The sequence below is a fragment of the Oryctolagus cuniculus genome, chromosome 5, assembly GCF_964237555.1.
Source record: "Oryctolagus cuniculus chromosome 5, mOryCun1.1, whole genome shotgun sequence".
NCBI classification, from domain to species: domain Eukaryota; kingdom Metazoa; phylum Chordata; class Mammalia; order Lagomorpha; family Leporidae; genus Oryctolagus; species Oryctolagus cuniculus.
In genome coordinates, this window is record NC_091436.1 from 138930274 (window position 1) to 138950351 (window position 20078).

The 20078-nt window shown below is 53.5% G+C and overlaps 3 protein-coding genes across 3 annotated transcripts; 1 reads left to right on the plus strand and 2 right to left on the minus strand.

Annotated features, from left to right (window-relative positions):
* Nucleotides 1-3762: 3762 nt before the first annotated feature.
* On the plus strand, nt 3763-9998 carry LY6G5C (lymphocyte antigen 6 family member G5C). The gene is made up of 3 exons (XM_008262581.4): nt 3763-4023; nt 6852-7007; nt 9586-9998. The coding sequence occupies exons 1-3, from the start codon at nt 3903-3905 to the stop codon at nt 9756-9758; spliced, it is 450 nt and encodes a 149-aa protein (XP_008260803.1). The 5' UTR covers nt 3763-3902; the 3' UTR covers nt 9759-9998.
* Nucleotides 9999-14100: 4102 nt separating this feature from the next.
* Nucleotides 14101-15426, minus strand: LY6G5B (lymphocyte antigen 6 family member G5B). Its single transcript, XM_002714309.5, has 3 exons — nt 15167-15426; nt 14909-15037; nt 14101-14632 (listed from the first exon to the last, which is right to left on the minus strand). Exons 1-3 carry the CDS (start codon nt 15288-15290, stop codon nt 14238-14240), a joined length of 648 nt encoding a protein of 215 aa, XP_002714355.3. The 5' UTR covers nt 15291-15426; the 3' UTR covers nt 14101-14237.
* Nucleotides 15427-16199: 773 nt separating this feature from the next.
* On the minus strand, nt 16200-19619 carry CSNK2B (casein kinase 2 beta; the record flags this gene model as incomplete). Its single annotated transcript, NM_001160283.1, is given in 6 exon segments — nt 16200-16290; nt 16868-17057; nt 17202-17277; nt 17685-17800; nt 18361-18463; nt 19529-19619. Coding segments are annotated over 6 exon segments (648 nt in total).
* Between the last annotated feature and the right edge of the window lie 459 nt (nt 19620-20078).

Below are 20078 nucleotides of genomic sequence, written 5' to 3' on the forward strand. Positions count from 1 at the left end.
CTACCTTTCAAAAAAATAAATCTTAAAAAAAATACTTACTTTCACCTACTTGAAAGGTAAAGGGACAGAGAGATAGAGATCCTCCATCTGCTGGTTCACTCCCCAAATGTCTGCCACGTCAGGAGGCAGGAGCTCCATCTGTCTCCCAGGGGTCCAAGCCTGAGTCATCATCTGCTGCCTTCCAGAATGCACTCGCAGGAAGCTAGGTCAGAAGCAGAGCAGCCTAGACTCACCCCAGTACGCTCATGTGGGATGCAGCGGTCCCAAGTCTTGGTTTAACCTGCTGCACCACTGGCTTTCTTAGGCCTGCTATTTTGAACAAGATGCTTAACATAGACAAAATAGTTCTGATGTCCTCCATAGGATTGGGGATGGGGGTCTCTCGTAAGTATTGAGAGTGGCTGCTTTTCTGGGGTGGGTGCTAGGTGCAGAGGAAGGGTGGAGGGGGGGGGTCTGGCAGCTGCTGCGCCCTACATGGCTCTGCACCCCACTGCCCCACCCCTTCTTCACCAGGCTCGGAAACACCTGCATAACTTTGAGGCCACACACTGCACCCCGCTCCCGGCCCAGAACTTCCAGATGCCTTGGCACCTCTAGGGACCACCCCGGGACTCCTCCTGGAAGAATGGGATGAGACCCCCGAGGAAGGCTGATTTCCGTGTCTTGTTCAACCACAGCACTTCTGTAACCCTGGCACAGAGGCTGTGTCTGCCCCCAGCGACCCAGCAGCTCCTTCAGAGGGGACATTCTGAGTCTTCCCTGGAAGGGGAGATCTGAGACTTAGCCGGTGATGAAACAACACCTGCAATTCAGGTTTAGAAAGGGATGGTGACCACAGCTCAAGAGTGCTCCATCTTTAGCAAACAGCAGGTGCAGAACTGATACTGGTGCCTCTCTCCCCTGCCCCAACCCAGGGGATAAACAGGATGAGAAGTGTAGAATCAAACGGTGGATTAGCTGTGTCATTCTGAATCCTGCCCTCACCATTCCAAAAGGATAGCTAATCCCAAGTCCCCATTCAGCTAAGACAATCTCCTTAAATGCAAGTGGGGGTACCTAGTCCTGCCTCCCACATCCTGGAAACTTTTGACCATGGCAATTAGGGACTCTGCTGGGCTGCCCCTACAGCCGCTTCTCCCCACCCCCATCTTCCCACATATACAGTAGGGAACAGTGCCTGCCGGCGGCCCTTGAACATCCAAAGCAGATGGGAGAGAGGAGGCTCAACACGTGGATTCTGAAGCTTCCCACCCAGGGGCCTCAGACAGTATACTCCCCATCTGATGAGGCTCAGAGAAGCTGTTTTCAGAACCACCCCCCACCCCAGAGTGGGACCTGTTCCCAGTCCACTCCTAGCTCTCCGTAGCAGGGTTCCTGGGGAAGGATCAGCTGAGATGCAGACCCGCAGCTGCTGGGGCTCTGGACCCTACTCACTGGATACCCAGGCACCCAAGGAGCTGGGCAAAGAAAGGGAAGGTAGAGCCTTGGTGGGAACCCTTGGGAAAATAGCTCCTGGAAGCTGGGCCATGAATTACCCCACCCCATCACGCTCAGCCAGCTCTACCCGCTGCTACTCCCAGGGTGAGGTGCTGGGCTTTGTCTTTGGGTTGAAGGTTTGCTCCACGCCTTTCACAGAGGCATGCATTTCCCCAACAGCTGTCAGGGTCCCAGAGGGTGAAGGGCTCCAGAAGATGGGGGCCTGCATTTGCGGGATAGCCAAGTCCACATCCATCCATCCATCCATCCTAACAAGCCATTCCCACTCTCACAGAACCCAGTCATCCGTCATTTCTCTTCATTTATACTGTATGGAGGTTAAGGACCCTCTCTGGTTTCTCTCCAGGAACAGGCCTTGGCTTTGACCCTGGCTGGGCCATCATTATAATTCTGTCCCATTCCCCCAAGCGTGGCTTTGTGTCGTCAGGTCCCGCCTCCTCTGTTTTGTCACTCAGCGGCCCACCCCCAGGTGTTCCTTGTCGCGAGGGAGGGGCCGCAGCAGGGAAACCGTCAACCGCTGCTGTCACCATGGCGACGACCACACCGCTCCGCCTCTTCACCCTAGGAAAGCCTCCACGCAACCTGTCACCATGGAAACGCTCTCCAGGCTCCTCTGCGTGCCACGACCTGGCCCTGGCTAGGGGACTGGGAGGAGTGAAATATACAAGGGTGGGATTAACCACCCTGAGACCACGGCCGCTCCGGAAAAAAGCCCCATTCGGCCCCGCCGCAGCCCGCTGAAATCCTGCCTCTGTCTGCTTCCCGCCCACCGCCGCCCGCGCCCGCGGTCGCTGTAAGCGCCCAGCATGTCCTCCTGGACTTCGGCGGGCAGCTCCTGCGGCGCCCAGTCCGGGCTCGTGAAGCCCTCCTGCGCTCGGCCTCGGAGTTGCGGTTACATTCTAGAGAGGGGCTCAGGGGGCGCTGTGAGGGTCCCCTCAGCCTCCCCTTGGCCCTCTTCACCTGCTGCAGAGAAGCCCCGGTCCTCTGATTCTTTTTGCCTATCACTCTACAGTCTTTGATCCAACCATTTCTGTGGGTGCCAGGCGCGCCTCCCCAGTTCTCCATCACGCTGGCTTTCCCCCAGTACAGTTTGTAAACTTTCATTCCTTCCTAGGCTCTTAGAGGAGGCAGAGTGTGCCTTTGTCACCCGTCCATCTTTCTGGGCAGGTGTCTCCTGTCCGTTTCTTCCTATCATCCCCCTCATCATCCCGAGATTGAGTGATTCTAGGATAGCCCGGGCGGTGGCAGGGACCCCGACTTAAGGGCCACACCCGGAATCTCCAAGACGAGAAATTGGAGTTGTCATTCCTGGACACCGAGAGCCTCCCATAGCCCATTTCCTAAGTGTAAAATCCCCGAGTCCCTCGGAGTCTGCAACCGACCTGGCGAGGTGGGGGGCAGGGGACAGCAGGTCCCCGGGGAGGACCTGGGCAGGGCGCCTGCAAGCCAAGCCCTGGGTGTCCGCTGGCGCCAGCCGCTTCGGTCCCGACGCCCGTCTCGCGCTGCCCAGAGGCCCACAGGAGCCGAGCGTGGGCGAGGACGCCCCCGCGTCCTCGGGGCGCAGCCAGGCGCGGAGAAGGAACTCGCCGCGCTGGAGCCTGTGGGCGCCGGAGACCAGACCCACTGACCTGGAGCTGAGCTTATGCCGGGAAGGAGAAAAAGGGGTGGCGTGGGAGAAGGCTCCAGGTCTCCGGAAGCCCAAGAGGGCACCGGGCCGAGTACTGGTCACTCAGGTTCGGGCGTCCTCGCTTTTGATGCCTGACAGTACCGCGTCTTTCCCATCTTGGAAGATGGTGCCACCAATCACCCTCCCTTATTCCATGCAGTCCGACACCGAATCCGTCCAGTTTTCCTTGGAAACGTAGTGCGTCTCGGGTTCCCTCACCTCGCTCAGCGGCCCGCCTCCCCTCTGCGGGACCTTACCGCCATCTTGTGGCTAGATTCAGTGGTGGCGTTCTCCTGGCCTCCACTCAACCTCGTACACCCTCCAAAGTGCAGCCGCTGCAATATTCTACAAGAAACGTGATCCGGTGCTGCTGCAGTCCCTTTGACCCGTGCCTTCCACTTCCCAGCTGTTCTGGTCACACTCTGCACCCCCCCCCCCCCTTACTGTCTTGTCACCCTAACAGCTTGTGTCCTGGGAGGTCACTCACTGTTGGATCCCTGCCACCTGTTGCAGGGATTCAGCACGCACCGGCTGACTGATTATGAAAGGAGTTCCCCCTCTTATTCCTCTGTTGCTGGGCCCCTGCCCCCACAAGCCAGGATGTTAGGCCCCAGAGCACTGTGGGTGAGGACACACTGCCCCTCCTCTGTCCACCCCAAACTGGTGTTGCCTCGCTGCTTCCTCTTGGCCAGCCTCTCTCCCACCAATATAAGCCCCAGCTGGTGGCTGGAGGGCAGTCATGCACTTGATGGCGGGCCCTGCAGGGGGCTGGCGTCTGGGGCTCTGGGGCCTCAGCTGCACCTCTCAAGGCCCGAATGTGATTCTCCTAACGGCGCTGATCATGATGAGCTTGATGTGTGGTAAGTGGCTCTAAGGGGTTGGAAGGGCCTCTTGGTCAGCTAAAAGGAGAAACCCACAGACACCAGATGTCTGGGCACATCTGCCCAGGATGCTCAGGCAAACCCATAGCCAGAAAGATGGGATGGGAGGGTTTGGTGGGAAAAGGCCTGGGGACTGCTGATGGACTGGTGCTCAATCGCCCTGAGGGAGATTTCTGGTGACCAGCCCACTCAGCAACAGCGGCCTGACTAGGGATCCGGAAGGGTTTAGGATTTAGCATTTGCCTCTGCCTCATACCACGTGCTTTGCTGGACCTGGGACACACAGCGTTGTCTAGGCCTAGGACCAGAGGAAGAGGGGGAGGGATGTGCACGTAGGTATGGAGGGACACAGGGAATGGGAGATTTGGTGGACATATGAGTCTGGTATTAGTCAAACCAATGAAAATGTGGCCTTGGGCTGCTTGAAATCGCCTTTCTACGTGAAGTAGAGATTCTTCTTGTCCTATTACGCACTCTCATTTTCACTTTGGCAAGTTGTAGATTAAGAAAGCATGTTTGAAAGAGTCCAGGAGGGTGGGAGACTGTGACGCCAGGGGACAGAGGACATGTTCTCACAGGGCCACCCAAAGCTGGAGTGGCTGCTTCAGGCTAACCTGTGAATCTAGAGGTTTGTAGGGTGCTGAGCACAGGTTAGCTCTTCAAACACATTTTTGTTGGTTGATTTTTTTTTTTTTTTGGACAGGCAGAGTGGACAGTGAGAGAGAGACAGAGAGAAAGGTCTTCCTTTTCCGTTGGTTTAACCCCCCAATGGCCGCTGCGGCCAGCGCACCGCGCTGATCTGAAGCCAGGAGCCAGGTGCTTCTGGTCTCCCATGCAGGTGCAGGGCCCAAGCACTTGGGCCATCCTCCACTGCACTCCCGGGCCACAGCAGAGAACTGGACAGGAAGAGGAGCGACCGGGACAGAATCCAGCACCCTGACCGGAACTAGAACCCGGTGTGACGGCACAGCAGGCGGAGGATTAACCTATTGAGCCAGTTGGTTGGTTTTTTAAAGACTTATTTATTTATTTGAAAGGCAGAATGACACAGAGAGAGGATAGACAGAGAGAAAAAAAGATCTTCCATCTGCTAGTTCACTCCCCAGATGGTCACAATGGCCAGGACTGGGCCAAACCATAGCCAGGAGCCTGGACCTACATCCAGGTCTCCCATGTAGGTGGCAGGGGTGCATCTTCTGTTGCTTTCCCAGGTACCTTAGCAGGGAGCTGGACCAGAAGCCGAGCAGTCGGCACTTGAACTGGCGCTATGACATGGGATGCCAGCATCCGGGGCTGCAGTTGAACGCACTGTGCAACAATGGCAGTCCGCAAATATAGGTTGAATGATGAATTCCTTACCCTGGACCAATAAGGGTAAAATATGGAGATTTTATAAAGTTTTATTTATTTTCTTTTGTTTGAAAGGCAGAGTGACACAAAACAGAGATCTTCCATCTGCTAGTGCACTTACCAAATGCCTGTCATGCCAAAGCAAGGGCCTAGTATTTTATCCAGGTCTCCCACATGGGGGCAGGGACCCTAAGAGGGGTATTAGCAGGAAGCTGGACTCTGAAGCACAGCTGAGGCACTCCAATGGGATGTGGGCATTCCTGGTGGTTGAATGGCTGTGCTACAATGCCTGCCCCTGGAGATTTTTAAACAGATTTCTTTATTTGTTTGAAAGGCAGAGTTAAAGAGACAGAAGGAGAGAGATAGAGAAACTTCCATCTGCTGATTCACTCCCCAAATGGCCACAACAGCCGGGAATGGGCCAGGATGAAGCCAGGAGCCAGGAGCTTCTTCTGGGTCTCCCACGTGGATGCAGGGGCCCATTCCACTGCTTTCCCAAGAGCATTAGCAGAGAAGTGGATTGGAAGTGGAGCAACTGGGACTCGAACCAGCATCAGCACTGCAGATGGCAGCTTAACCAGCTGTGCCACAGTGCCAGCCCCTCCTCCCTGAAGTTTTTTTTTTTTTTTTTTTTTTTGACAGGCAGAGTGGACAGTGAGAGAGAGAGAGATAGAGAGAAAGGTCTTCCTTTGCTGTTGGTTCACCCTCCAATGGCCGGCGCAGCCGGCGCGCTGTGGCCGGCGCACTGCGCCTATCCGAAGGCAGGAGCCAGGTGCTTCTCCTGGTCTCCCATGGGGTGCAGGGCCCAAGCACTTGGGCCATCCTCCACTGCACTCCCTGGCCACAGCAGAGAGCTGGCCTGGAAGAGGGGCAACCGGGACAGAATCCGGTGCCCCAACCGGGACTAGAACCCGGTGTGCCGGCGCCGCAGGTGGAGGATTAGCCTAGTGAGCCATGGCGCCGGCCCTCCCTGGAGATTTTTAATGAAGACTACAATCCCTATTAGATTGAACCAGAGGGCAGGGCTGATGCTGAGGCATAGTGAGTTAAGCTGCCGCTTGCTGTACCGGCATCCCATATGGGCGCCAGTTCAAGTACCAGTTGCTCTACTTCCGATCCAGCTCTCTGCTATGGCTTGGAAAAGCAGTGGAAGATGGCCCAAGTCCTTGGGTCCCTGTACCCACGTGGGAGACCTGGAAGAAGCTCCTGGATCCTGGCTTTGGATTGGCACAGCCAGCTCCAGCTGTTCTAGCCATCTGGGGAGCCATTTCCAGCAAATGGAAAGCCTCTCTCTCTCTGCCTCTCCTTCTCTCTCTATGTAAGTGACCTTCATATAAATAAATCTTTAAAAAAAAATATGGCTTTAAAGAAATGTGGTTTCTGGAGGTGGGAACGGTGGGGTTGACCGGCCTGGAAACAGGCGGGCAGGGCCTGGGGTCAGCACTTCTCTGTTCTAGGTGAGTGTGTTGCTGCCAACCAGGACTTGAAGCTCCCCAAGTACCTGCGCTGCTATCGCTGCCTCTTGGAAACCAAAGAGTTGGGGTGTCTTCTGGGATCTGACATCTGCCTCGCCGCGGTTGGCAGCAGCTGCGTCACTCTCCACATAAGGAACAGTAAGCTGCCCTCTCTCCAGAACTGAGCCGCCTAAGCTGCTTGTTCCCGTGACGCTGAGACACTGTCTGCCACCTTTTTCTTTCTGTTCAGAGCCACTCCCTGGCCCCACTTCCACTCATTTCCCTCCTCCGCCCACAGCTGACTGCCTTCTGCCTCGCAGCTCTCAGCCTTGGAGACCTGAGACCCCCAGATGCACTGACCGTCCCTGGAGTTTCTGTCCCCACTGCTTCTCCAGTCACCTGCGCTGAGTTCTGCCTTTCTCTCCTTGACCCTTCTTGGTTCATGTGCACGAGCGTTTGGTTCTTAGCTGCTTTCTCAATTCATACGCACTCCTCAGAGGAGCCGATCTGCTTCCTTTGCTTTACCCAGCAGCCACCTGCTACTTCCTCCTGAATTGAGTGTTGCAAAAAACCACTCTCCTGTCCAACTGCCCACTGGGTATCCGCTTCACTTTCAACTTGCTGAAAACTGACTAAATTCCCTTCTACATGCCTCCCCTTCTACCTAATCCCTCATCTTTTAAAGCAAAAACAGACCGCATACTATGTGCCAGACACTGTTCTAGACACAACTCTCAGGCAGGGATTATTATCCCCATTTAACAGGTAAAGAAGCAGCTAGAAAGGTCAACGTGGCCCAAGCTTCAAAGGCTGATCCAAAATTTGTGGTGGCTCCATAGATGGTGTTTTTGTAATATGCCAATCTATTTATATGTATTTGAAAGACAGATATCTTTGATTTGCTGGTTCACTCCCCAAATGCCAGCAACAGCTGTGGGGGGAGCAGGGAGGGCGGCGGGGGCAGCCAGGAGCCTGAAGCCACCACTGCTGCTTTTCAGGGTGCACACTAGCAGGAAGCTGGACCCGCAAGAGTTGCCAGGACTCAAAACCAGACACTCTGAGATGTGGGAGTCCCAGTGCCACCTTAACCACCATACCAAACACCCTTCCGCAGACATGTGGTGCTCTTTTTCTAAAGATTTCCTTATTTGAAAAGCAGAGTAATGACAGTGGGGGAGGGGGCAGAGATGGACAGGATGATGGAGAGAGATCTTCCACCCACTGGGTCACTCCCCAAATGCCTGCGGCAGACTCGGCTGGGCCAGGAACTCCACTGAGGTCCCCCACACTGGTGGCAGGGATCCAAGTACATGAGCTATTTCTGCTGCCTCCCCGGGTGCACTAACAGGATTGGAAGTGGAGTAGCTAGGACTTACCAACACTTCGAAATGGGATGCAGCTTAATTGGCTGTTCCACTGTACCCACAGTACCACCCAGTATTTTTTTTTAACTCTTTTGAAAAGTGTTAGTATTTGAGCCATTACCTGCTGCCTCCCAGGGTGTGCATTAGCAGGAACCTGCAATCAGAAGTGGAGGCAGTACTCAAACCCAGGCGCTCTGAGTTATGGGCATCCCAAGCAGTGTCTTAACCACTCCACCAAATGCCATCCCTACTCTCTTAAGTAGGATAGCAGTGAACATCCATGTAGAGGAAGGGTATCTAGGGACATGGGCACAAAGATCCTCTGCATAGACATTTTATTCTTTGACCTAAAAAATACATGACAAATACTTCTGAAATCCAACTTCCAATACATTTCCCAATCTTTTTCTTTAAGATAAATTTGTCTTTTAATTCCATTTACCTGCTTTTTTTTTTTTTTTTTTTAGAAAAGATTTTATTTGAAAAGTAGAGTTACAGAGAGAGGGCTAGACAGAGAAGACTTCCATCTGCTAGTTCACTCCCCAAATGGCAGCAATGGCCAGGGCTGGGCCAAGCTGGCACCAGGAGCTTCTTCCAGGTCTCCCATGTGGGTGCAGGAGCCCAAGCACCTGGATGATCTTCCGCTGCTTTCCCAGGCACATTAGCAGGGGGCTGGATTGGGAGTGAGCACTCAGGACTCGAACCAGCGCCCATATAGGATGCCAGCACTGCAGGCAGTGGCTTAACCCATTATGTCACAATGCCCAGCCCTATACACTTTTTTCTTAAAGATTTATTTATTTGAAAGACAGAATTAGAGAATATCCCATCTGCTGGTTCACTCCCAAATAGCTGCAATGGCCAGAGCTGGGTCAGCCCAAAGCAAGGAGTCAAGATCTTCTTCCACATCTCCCATGTTGGTGCAGAGTCCCAAGTACTTGGACATCCTCTGCTGCCTTTCCCAGGTGCATTAGCAGGGAGCTAGGTCGGAAGTGAAGCAGATTTGGGATTTGAATGTCCACATAGGGACTGGCATGGCAGGCAGCAGTTTTACTAGCTATGCTAGAATGCCAGCCTCTCCCGATCTTTTTCTTACAATAGTCCCCCAGTGCTGGCGCCCCTCCCCCCCAACACTTGGTTCCACAGACCTCAACCCAGTCCTTCCCACCTGTTCCACTTCAAATGGCTTTTCCCCTCCAACCTTCCCTGGGAAACTGTAGCAGAGATCCACAGATGGTGAAAACCACTCCATCCAATTCCACAACTATTCTTTGTCTTTTTTTTTTTTTTTGAGGTCCAGGGCAGGGTGTGGGGGATGGTGACAAGTCTATGTGGAATAAGGATTTGAGGGCTCTGTTGGGGCCCCTCCCTAGGCAGCGGTTCCGACGTGATGGTGAGTGACTGCCGGAGCAAGGAGCAGCTGAGTGACTGTACACACACCCGCCCTTCTTCCGTTTTTGGCTTCTGGATATATGCTCAATGCTGCTTCCTGAATTTCTGCAATAACCCCCAAAACAGAGCAAAAATTTTACTCCAAGGATCCTAAAAACTGGAAGGAATATCCTGCCGGCTGCCAGCCAACCTCCTGACTTTCCCTGGGTTCCACCAGGACAACTTGCCGTTCCTCATCCCGCCCGCCTGCCTCCCTCAAGTCACCGGACCCAATCCTTGACTCTTCTCGGCTGAGGCCCCTCAGCATCCTTCCTCTCATGCCGCCGGCCCTCTCAGACTCCTTTGGCCCCAAGCCCCCAAGGACTTGCTCTAAAATAAATTGGCGTGCAAACTGTTTGGTTTCTCTCTCCTCTGGAGCGGGTGGAGGCTGAGGGAGGCAGGCCTGACTGTCCACAGGCACGAGATGGTGAGGAGGTGCTGGAGGCCTGCCGATGACACTCAGGTTGGCTGACATGCTCAGAAGTGCTATGAGACCGGAGCTGGGTGGGGGCTGGAGGGAAGGTCCAGAGGGGTTTTAGAGGGAGGAGGGGGGCTGGCACTGTAGCACAGCGGGTTAAAGCCCTGGCTGCTCCTCTTCCGATTCAGCTCTCTGCTGTGGCCTGGGAAAGTAGTAGATGGCCCAAGTCCTTGGGCCCCTGCACCCACGTGGGAGACCCAGAAGAAGCTCCTGGCTCCTGGCTTCAGATAGGCACAGCTCCAGCCATTGCGGCCAACTGGAGAGTGAACCAGTGGATGGAAGACCTCTCTCTACCTCTCTCTGTAACTCTTTCAAATAAACAAAATAAATCTTTAAAAAAGAAAAAGGAAGGAGGAGGGGCCGCAAAAGGACAAGGCCCTGATGAGGCCACTCTGGAAAAGAACCCTGTGGAACCCTGGTCTTTTTTTTTTTTTTTTTTTTTTTTTTGACAGGCAGAGTGGACAGTGAGAGAGAGAGACAGAGAGAAAGGTCTTCCTTTGCCGTTGGTTCACCCTCCAATGGCCGCCGCAGCCGGCGCGCTGCGGCCGGCGCACCGCGCTGATCCGATGGCAGGAGCCAGGAGCCAGGTGCTTTTCCTGGTCTCCCATGGGGTGCAGGGCCCAAGCACCTGGGCCATCCTCCACTGCACTCCCTGGCCACAGCAGAGAGCTGGCCTGGAAGAGGGGCAACCGGGACAGAATCCGGCGCCCCAACCGGGACCCGGTGTGCCGGCGCCGCTAGGCGGAGGATTAGCCTAGTGAGCCGCGGCGCCGGCTGGAACCCTGGTCTTTAATTCTAGGGTCACCTTCCCTCTTCAAAGACCTTGGCAAGTTAATTTGGAGTCTTGGACTCCTTATCCTTCTAATACTGTAATCTCGCCTGCTAGAGCTAAACAAATGTGTGTCATTCTTATACTGAGGTCAGAGGCTAAAGGGAAAGGTAGACCCAGCAAGCTGAGGACAGAGAGTTGGTTCCTTTGTGCCTCCGGCTAGCTCATGACCTACAAATTAACATCAGTTTGGTGTCTTCTGCTAAAGCACAGTCCATTGTCTATTTTTTTTGACAGGCAGAGTGGACAGTGAGAGAGAGAGAGAGAAAGGTCTTCCTTTGCCATTGGTTCACCCTCCAATGGCCACTGCGCTGCGGCCGGCGCACCGCGCCGATCTGATGGCAGGAGCCAGGTACTTATCCTGGTCTCCCATGGGGTGCAGGGCCCAAGCACTTGGGCCATTCTCCACTGCACTCCCTGGCCACAGCAGAGAGCTGGCCTGGAAGAGGGGCAACGGGGACAGAATCTGGCGCCCTGACCGGGACTAGAACCTGATGTGCCGGTGCCGCAAGGCGGAGGATTAACCTAGTGAGCCGCGGCGCCAGCCCATTGTCTATTAATACATGTACAAAGCATTGTATAGGTATGAATATATGCTGTAAATACTTTCATCAGACAAACTCATCTAAAATGCTCCAAACCAGGACAATGGCTACTGCTGACCAGGAGTACATGGGAAGGGGCACAAGGGCAGCTTTGGGTATTGCCAAGGCCTTTAGCTTGGGAAGCTGGTTACAGATACTACAGATACTCTCCCACCTGAGAGAGAACCAGTAAAGCGGAGATTGACACAATGGCAGAGGAGCTGGGATTGCTTTTTAGGGAAAGGTTTCTTGGGGCTGGGCACTTGTCTTGGTGACCAAGAAGCTGTACATCCCATACAGGAGTGCCTGGGTTCAAATCCCAGCTCTACTTCCAAGTCCAGCTTCCTGCTCATGTGTGCAATGGGAGACAGCAGATGACCACCAAAGTACCGGTTCTTACCTCCCACGTGGGAGATGTAGACCGAGTTCCTGGCTCCTGTCCCCAAGGCCCCACTGTTGCAGCATTTGGGGAGTGAACCAGTAGATGGGAACTGTCTCTCTGCCTTTCAAATAAATTAAGAAAACGGTTCCACAACCCCAGTACTGGGATGTAAGACTCAGGGGGCAGACACCTGGCTACACTCAGCTGGAAGTCCTGGTGCTTAACACCTGACCCAGCTCAGAGCAGTTTACGCCCAGTGTCTACTGAATGTACAGAAAGGGTTGTTTCCATTACTCCTTCGTGTACGTGTTTCTAATTTTTTAAAAGTAAAATATTAAAATGAAGAGCCGGACCCAGCACCGTGACATGGTGGGAAAAGCAGCCGCCTGCAGTGCCCGCATCCCATATGGGCACCAGTTCGAGTCCCAGTTGCTCCACTTCCAATCTAGCTCTCTGCTGTGGCCTGGGAAAGCAGTAAAAGATACCCTGGTCCTGGCTGGCACCGCAGCTCACTAGGCTAATCCTCCGCTTGTGGCACCGGCACCCCGGGTCCTAGTCCCTTTTGGGGTGCCGGGTTCTGTCCCGGTTGCTCCTTTTCCAGTCCAGCTCTCTGCTGTGGCCCGGGAAGGCAGTGGAGGATGGCCCAAGTGCTTGGGCCCTGTACTCGCATGGGAGACCAGGAGGAAGCGCCTGGTTCCTGGCTTCGGATCGGTGCAGCACGCTGGCTGTAGCGGTCATTTGGGGGATGAGCCAACAGAAGGAAGACCTTTCTCAAAAAAAAAAAACAAAAAAAAACCTGGTCCTTGGGTCCCTGCACCCATGTGGGAAGACCTGGAGGAAGCTCCTGGCTTCGGATCAGCACAGCTCCAGCCCTTGTGGCCAATTGGGGAGTAAACCAGCGGATGGAAAACCTCTTTGTCTCTTCTTCTCTGTGTAACTCTTTCAAATAAATAAATAAATATTTAAGAAAAAAAAATGAAGAGCCAACTATTATAGCCCCATCAATACTCTTTGCACCTCCTTCTTCAATCAGAACAGAGGGTTTCTAATCGCAAGATCCTTAAAAAGACAGAAGTTCATGTCTCAGCACCACGTGATTCGGGAACGTGATAGGTTCCTAAATCTTCCTGGTTTGAAAATAGTTTTTCTTTTCTTGTAGGTGATAAAACATGGTTGGGGCCAGCGCTGCGGCACAGTGAGTTAAAGCCCTGGCCTGAAGTGCTGGCATCCTATATGGGCGCCAGTTCCAGTCCCGGCTGCTCTTCTGATCCAGCTCTCTGCTATGGCCTGGGATAGCAGTGGAAAATGGCCCAACTCCTTGGGCCCCTGCACCCATGTGGGAGACCTGGAAGAAGCTCCTGGCTCCTGCCTTCAGATCAGCGCAGCTCCAGCTGTTGTGGACATTTGGGGAGTGAACCAGTGGGTGGAAGACCTCTCTGTCTCTACCTCTCTAACTCTTCCAAATAAATAAAATAAATCTTTAAAAAAAAATGGCATCAACTGGGCTAAACTTTTTAGGTACTGTAGGCTGCTTTCACCTCTAGCTGAGCAGAGGGTTGGGTAGAATGTTGGCTCTTCGAGACAGAACAAGAGGCCACAAAAGCTGAGTGGAGTGGGTAGGGCTCAATCCCACACTTAATTAACCTTCTCTAACCTGTCTCCACCTGCCCACACCTGAACCAGAACCCATAAACAATGTGACACAGATTTAGCCCAGGCCCAGTTTATTGTGGAGGAACAAGTGATATGGGGCACAGAAGAGCACCCTGTCTCCTCTCATGAGGTGCCCATGGGTGTGGGTGATGAGCTTGGTGAGGTAAGATGGGGCTGAGGCAGCCAGAGACTGTGATAAAAGACAGAAGGCAAAAGGAAACCAGGAGGTGGAGACAGTGAGGCAGGGACACCAGACCGCAGTCAAGGAATCTACAGGCATCTACCCCTCATCCTTCTTGCTTCAAGTTCAGTCTGGCACTGGATCTTAGAGACAGAGCTAGATCTGAGTTGAAACGGCAGGTAATAAGATTGAGAGAGGAGGGGGAAGATGATGGACTTTCAGATGATGACAAAGGGATGAAAGAAAAGATTGTGTCTTTCTCTGGCCAGCCTGGGAAGACCCCATCCTTGAGATTCTTGTCTGGAAAAAAGAACACCACTAGGGCTCAGGAGAGGAAAAGAATCAAAGTATAGACACCGGAAATCTGAAGGAGGGAAGCCTAAGGGATCACCGTGACCAGAGAACACGAGTGTCCTGAGAGAGAGCAGTGCAGGGAGCTGGGGGTGTGAGGGAGACATGCTGGACAACAGGATCTGAGAAGGGGCTATCAGGGTCCAGCACCGGGAAGAACCAGAAGTCCCGAACTGTTTAAGAACAAGTAGATGTGGCGCAGTTCAGCAGTGGATAGGCCCAGGTTCTGGCGCAGGGTGGCCAGGGGGTCCAGGCCTTCAGGCTCCTTCACAGCATGAAAGCGAGATTGAGGCAGTGAAAGGTTCAAGGCCTGGTAGAACTGCTGGATCTGCAAGTCAGACAGGGGCATGAGCCTGCCGTGGGGCTCGGCCAGGGAGCTCTGAAGCTGGGGGCTGGACCAGGAATTGCAGTAATCATACTGACAGCACTGGACCTGGTACCAGTAATCTGTTATATAGGTGCTGCGGAGTTCTTTGCAGCGGTAGGAATTGTGCTGTCCACAGCCACGGATGTTGAAGCGAGTCTTGCCATCTGGAGGAGAAGGGACAGCTAATAACCCTGCTAACAGCCTCCCAGTCATCGAACCTGGCACCCCTGCCACTGACCCCATTCCTTAGTCATACCCGATTTCTAGCCTGGACTCCTTCGGAACAGGTCGGGTAATGAGCTCAGCTAACCCCCTAAACACAAACCCTTCCCACCAAGATCTTCCTCTCTTATACTTCAGACCCCAGAAGCCCTCATCTGTGACAGGAGAGCAAGCCATGGACGGTCTCCCCAGGAGCCCCTTCTTGGGACTTTACTCACAACTATGGATGGTGATCACCATGCACAGGGATGAGGTGCTTATGGTGCACTTCCCTGAGCCTGAAATGCATCCTACAGTGGGATCTTCTACGAGGCACAAGTGGCAGGTCCGCACTTCAGGAACAGGAGCTGGGAAGTAGCAGGAAGGAGGGACAGGAACACAGGCTCACTTCAAGTCCTCTGCCTGGCAGGAAGCCTGGGCATCCACAGCCCCACCTCCACCCCCTTTCTGGGCTCCCTGTCGTGGGCCCCACTTACGCTTTCCCACCACGAAGCCCACCATGATCAGCACACCTACAAGGGTATGGACCCTCATCAAGGAATTCTGGGGACAGGAGCAGCTCCTGAGGAATGCCCCGAAAGCCCAGTTTCCTGTGACCATGCTCCTGGATCCTGAGCTGCAGGTGGTTTTGACAAGCTGTCTGAGCGGCAGATGCAGTTATAGTCCTGAGGCAGGGACAGGAAGTTACTGACTTGGCAGTGAAGACAGAATGTCCTGCCCACAAGGCCTGTTTGTGGGAACAGCGGCCTACACAGGGGAAAAATCTGGGCACCACCTGTGTCTTTACCCACTTGTCTACTTTGTCCTTAAAGAGCTACTCCCCATCTCCTCTAGGGTCCAAGGATTAGCGTTTCTCTGGCGCCACCTGCTGTCTTCTCCACACAATAAGGCTGGTCCCCCCTCCACAAGAGAAACTGGCTGGGGAATGAAGGTCCCATCCTTCTCAGATGAGCACCATGTCTCAGCTCACCAGCAGAGGGCGCACCGACACCACAAGCAGCAATTCTCTACACCTCCCTCCTCTCCCTACCATGTGAGGTTGTTTATTACAGAACTTTAAAATCAAAACTGAAATATTACTGATTGAGCTCCTTTACAGTAAAAGGCAACCACAGTACCCAAAGAGAACATTGCTCTAGTCTTCAACACCTCCTTTTTCTAGGTCTTTTCTCATCTTGTGTTTCCCCAAACTCAGTCTTAAGAATTCCACTCTGCTCTACACTGAAAACATGACCCAAATCCAGTGGGCACAAACCTGGGCTGGTTTTCAGCCCGGGGCGGGTGGGCTGGGCTATGAGGGCCTCTGGGGTCCAGCACACCACCACTCTCCCTTCCCCAACACCAAGTACCAGCAGACCAGCTCATGGCCTTTTCTTCCACTTTATTTCATATTCCCACCACAATAGTGACTCCTTTAATTTAAACTAAAAACCATAGAGGAAGGTTCCTGAAAGGGTGGCAGCAAAGGAATGGAGGTGTCAAAGACTGAAGGACAGGTGGGGTGGGGGCTCAGCGAATCGTCTTGACTGGGCTCTTGAAGTTGCTGGCGGCTTGGAGCTGCAGCTGATAGGCCATCGGATGGATCTTGAAACCGTAGAGCCTGGGTGGGGCACAGGTCAGAGAGGCAGTAGGTGAGCCCCATCCTGGCCCTGCCAGTGGCCTGCATTCCCACCTCCCTACCACAGTTCTTCCACAGGCCTGCTTGATGCTAAAGGGCAATGGTTCCCAAACTTCTTCACGCCTAAGTACTTGAAAAGATATCAATTCTCCAAGTAATCTATCAGTACTAGTTTCAATTCAAAACTGAACTTTTCTTCCCCACTCCAGAGTAGATGAATGACAATCTGTAACTCTGACCATCACCTAACAAAAGGTCAAGCACCTGACATGGGGACAGTAACAGCTACTGTTTAAAATGGTGCTTCGAGTGCCACGCACCATTCTAAACAACTCCTATATCTAAAAACACTATCAGGCAGGTGCTGCTATCATCCCTGCTCTAAGAACAAGGAAGCTAAGACACAGGCTGTCAACTAACTTTCCCACAGTCCCTCAGCAGGAAGAAGCCCTGGCTCTGGAGCAGCTGGCCACAGGACAGGGCCAGGCCCCGCCCACCCTTCTCTCTGGGGGATTCTGAGTCTTTCCTTTGACACATGGTGACTCTGTCTGCTCCCCACCTGGGCACAAACTGGTTGGCGGGTCGCTTGGGCCGGTACTCGGGATGCACCATGAAGAGCATGTGAGGGAAACCAGTGCCGAAGTAGGCACCATCCGTGTGATGGTGCCTCGATGACTTGGGTGTGTACACGTCCATGCACTTGGGGCAGTAGAGCTTCACCATGGCCTCACCTGGGATGTCCGACAGGCCTGGGAGACAGCCAGACTCAGCAGGCCAGGCACCCGCGACACTGCCGAGTCCCCTGCCCCAGAACTCAGCTCCCGCCTTGCTGAGCCCAACTCCTTCCCAGAGGACTGCCAGATGGTGCCCCCTCTCCCTTCTTCAATACTCACCGATAGGAAGCATTGGCTGGTTCTCACAGTATACACGGGGACAGTAGCCAAAGTCTCCCTGCTGGTACTTTTCCAACTGAAGGGAAAAAAATGGAAGGGATTGGTGGGTGGGTATGAGGATAAGCAGCGACCCCCACATAACTCTGTCCTCCACATTTCCTCCCTCTTCTTGGAGGTCCTTGTGCAGATCAAAGGGGCCCACCAACTTTCCCCCCAGTTAGGGAGGCTAATGACATCCAGGGCCATTTGCCGTCTGTTCTCTGAGGAAGAAGCAGTCCACAACTCTGACCAAGCTCACATCGCCCTCCCTGAAGACACCCCCTCAGCAGGACGTCCAGGGAGGACTCAGTTTCCCGGCCCAAACTCTGGGTTTTTCTCATCTCAGCTCGACTCCTTGACAGGGCTGCCAGATTACTGCTCACTGTAGGAACCTGTTTCCCTTACTGCCTCACAAGGAGTCACGCAGGCGCAGAGAGGCCTCACCATCTGGGCGATGCCTCGGTTGGTGAGGATGTAGCGGGCATGGATCAATCCGTAAAGCATCTCGGCCGCCTGCTCAATCAGGTCGCTCTGGTTGGGGTTGTCTTCCAGCTCTTCGTCTGAAATATGGGCCAGCCACATGCAACCACTGGCGTTCCAGCTTTCCCAGGTGCCCCGCCCACCCCCAGGGCTGTTGGCTGCCCAGTTTGCCCAGCACCCATCCTTGAGCTTCACCCAGTCCTCACGTGGGCATTTAACCTGGGTCTCTGCCCCTTCCACCAACCCAAGGAAGCCCAGCCTTCTCTCCACACCTCTTCAGCCTCTGCTCTCTTCTCTCCCTCCCAACTCCTTCCTTAGTACGTAAATACAAAGATGTCAACACAGAAGGTGGAACTCTAGACTGGAGGGTGCAAGGCAGGCAAAGAGGCAGTAAACAAGACCCGCGAGGAAACTCGCATAAGGAGGAGCGCTGAGCTACAAATTCAGAAAGTATGGCAGCAAGTGCTATCAGTCACAAAACTAGGCAAGAATTCAAGGAGGGGGGCAAAAATGCTGCTGGGACTTTGAGGTTAAGGGTGTCAGAGAACCAAAAGGAAGTTTAGAAATTCAAGAGGTAAATTCAAGAGGTAATTTGAAGAGAAAAACAGCCCCCCCACCATGAACCTTGAGGGTGTCTCACCAGGTTCCAGGTCCAAGATCATGTCTAGAGCTTGTCGATAGTGAGGCACCTGCTCATTGAGGCCGGTAAGGTTAAATTTGTCCTGGATGTAGTCTTCATCCACCTGGTAGAACACGGAGGTCAAGAGGAAAACTCCTACTGGGACCCCCAGCTTCTGAGCTGGCCAAGGTCACCTAACGAACGCCTTGTCGGCCACACGGCTGCGTCTGGTCTGCCTGTTTCCTACTCCAACTCAGCGTCAGTACTTCAGCCGCTGTCCCGAGTTCACACGCACGCCCTCCCCCCCGTGAAAGCTCCAGCTTCTCTCCTCCAAGGACAAGCAAGCACAGCAGTCTCCTTAGAGACACACTCGACTCCCGCGTCTCTAGTCCTGTTCCTCATCTCTAGGAACCAGTTCTGTCCTCTCCTGAGGGAACAGCTGCTCTCTGAGGAAGGTGGAGGCTGAACAGCTTGGTTTCTGAAGGTGGTTAGAATTCCTTATGTCAACACAGAGCTTTGCATGTTACAGAACATTTTAAGGTGCAGTATTCCAATTCTCCTAACAGCCCCCAGAGATAAGCACTACCAGTAGCATTCTAGTAATGAAAAAGCAAAGGAGAAAGGACACTTGGCACGGTGGTTCCTACATGGTTAGAGATAACCCACATCCCAAACTGGAATGCTCAGGTTCAAGTCCCAACTCCACTTCCAATTCCAGCTTCTTGCTAACACACACCCTGGAAGGTAGCAGGGTGATGGCACAAGTACTTGAGTCCCTGCCACCCACATGGGAAACCCAGGTAAGTTTTGGGATCTTTACTTCAGCCTGGCTGGTAGCAGTAGCTGTTGTAGAAATTTGGGACATAAACCAGTAGACAGAAGATCCTTCACTTTCTCTGTTGCTCTACCTTCAGATACTTTAAGTACAATAAAAAAATTAAAAAAGAAAAAGAAAAAAAAAAGATGGTCTGACTAGTTCAATGTTATCCTCCTGGGGGTGCGGTGGGGTGTGTGACAGAAATGGGACTTGGGCCCCAGTCTTGCCACATCGCCGCTGATTAGTGGGGGGTTACTGAGGGGACCCCTTCTTTCACGGGAAGGAGTTTCCACGGGATAAAGTGTGCAAAAGCTGAAGATACCCAACCTGAACGCATGGAACCAGCGAGTAGGAAGAACGAAAAGCACTCACTTCACAGAAGAATTCATTGCCACGGAGCCCACAAAACCAGGAAATCCAGGACACTTCCTCCGAGCTGCTCATCTTCACGTCAGCTGGAAACAGGAGTCAAGTCCAAGCTCTCCCTCCCCGGCTCTGGCACCTTCCCTCCTCCCACACTCTGTCTTTCAGCCATGGAAGAATTTGGGGCCACCCTTTTTTTTTTTTTTTTTTTTAAAGGATCCCAGCCTTTGGGACAGGCTTCTCTAGCTCTTGTTATTTACACCTCGGCCCCTTTTCTCTGAATGAACTTAGAAATTCCTTGGCAGGAGCCCACAAGTACCGACCCAGCAGTCCCTACCTACATCCCCCGCGCCCCCGATGGCCAGACCCCTCTCGCCTGTGTCAACTCTGGCAGAGTCCTCGGCTCGGGCTCCCTACCACCGCAGGGCTCCGGCACCCTTCCCCAAGAATTAGAAGTTTATCTTTGCCAAGCAACGACCGACACCTCCTTTTCTCACGACCCGGGGCGAGGGGCGGGCACCGCCAGGTACTCTTTCACGGAGTCCCCACAGCCTGCCTC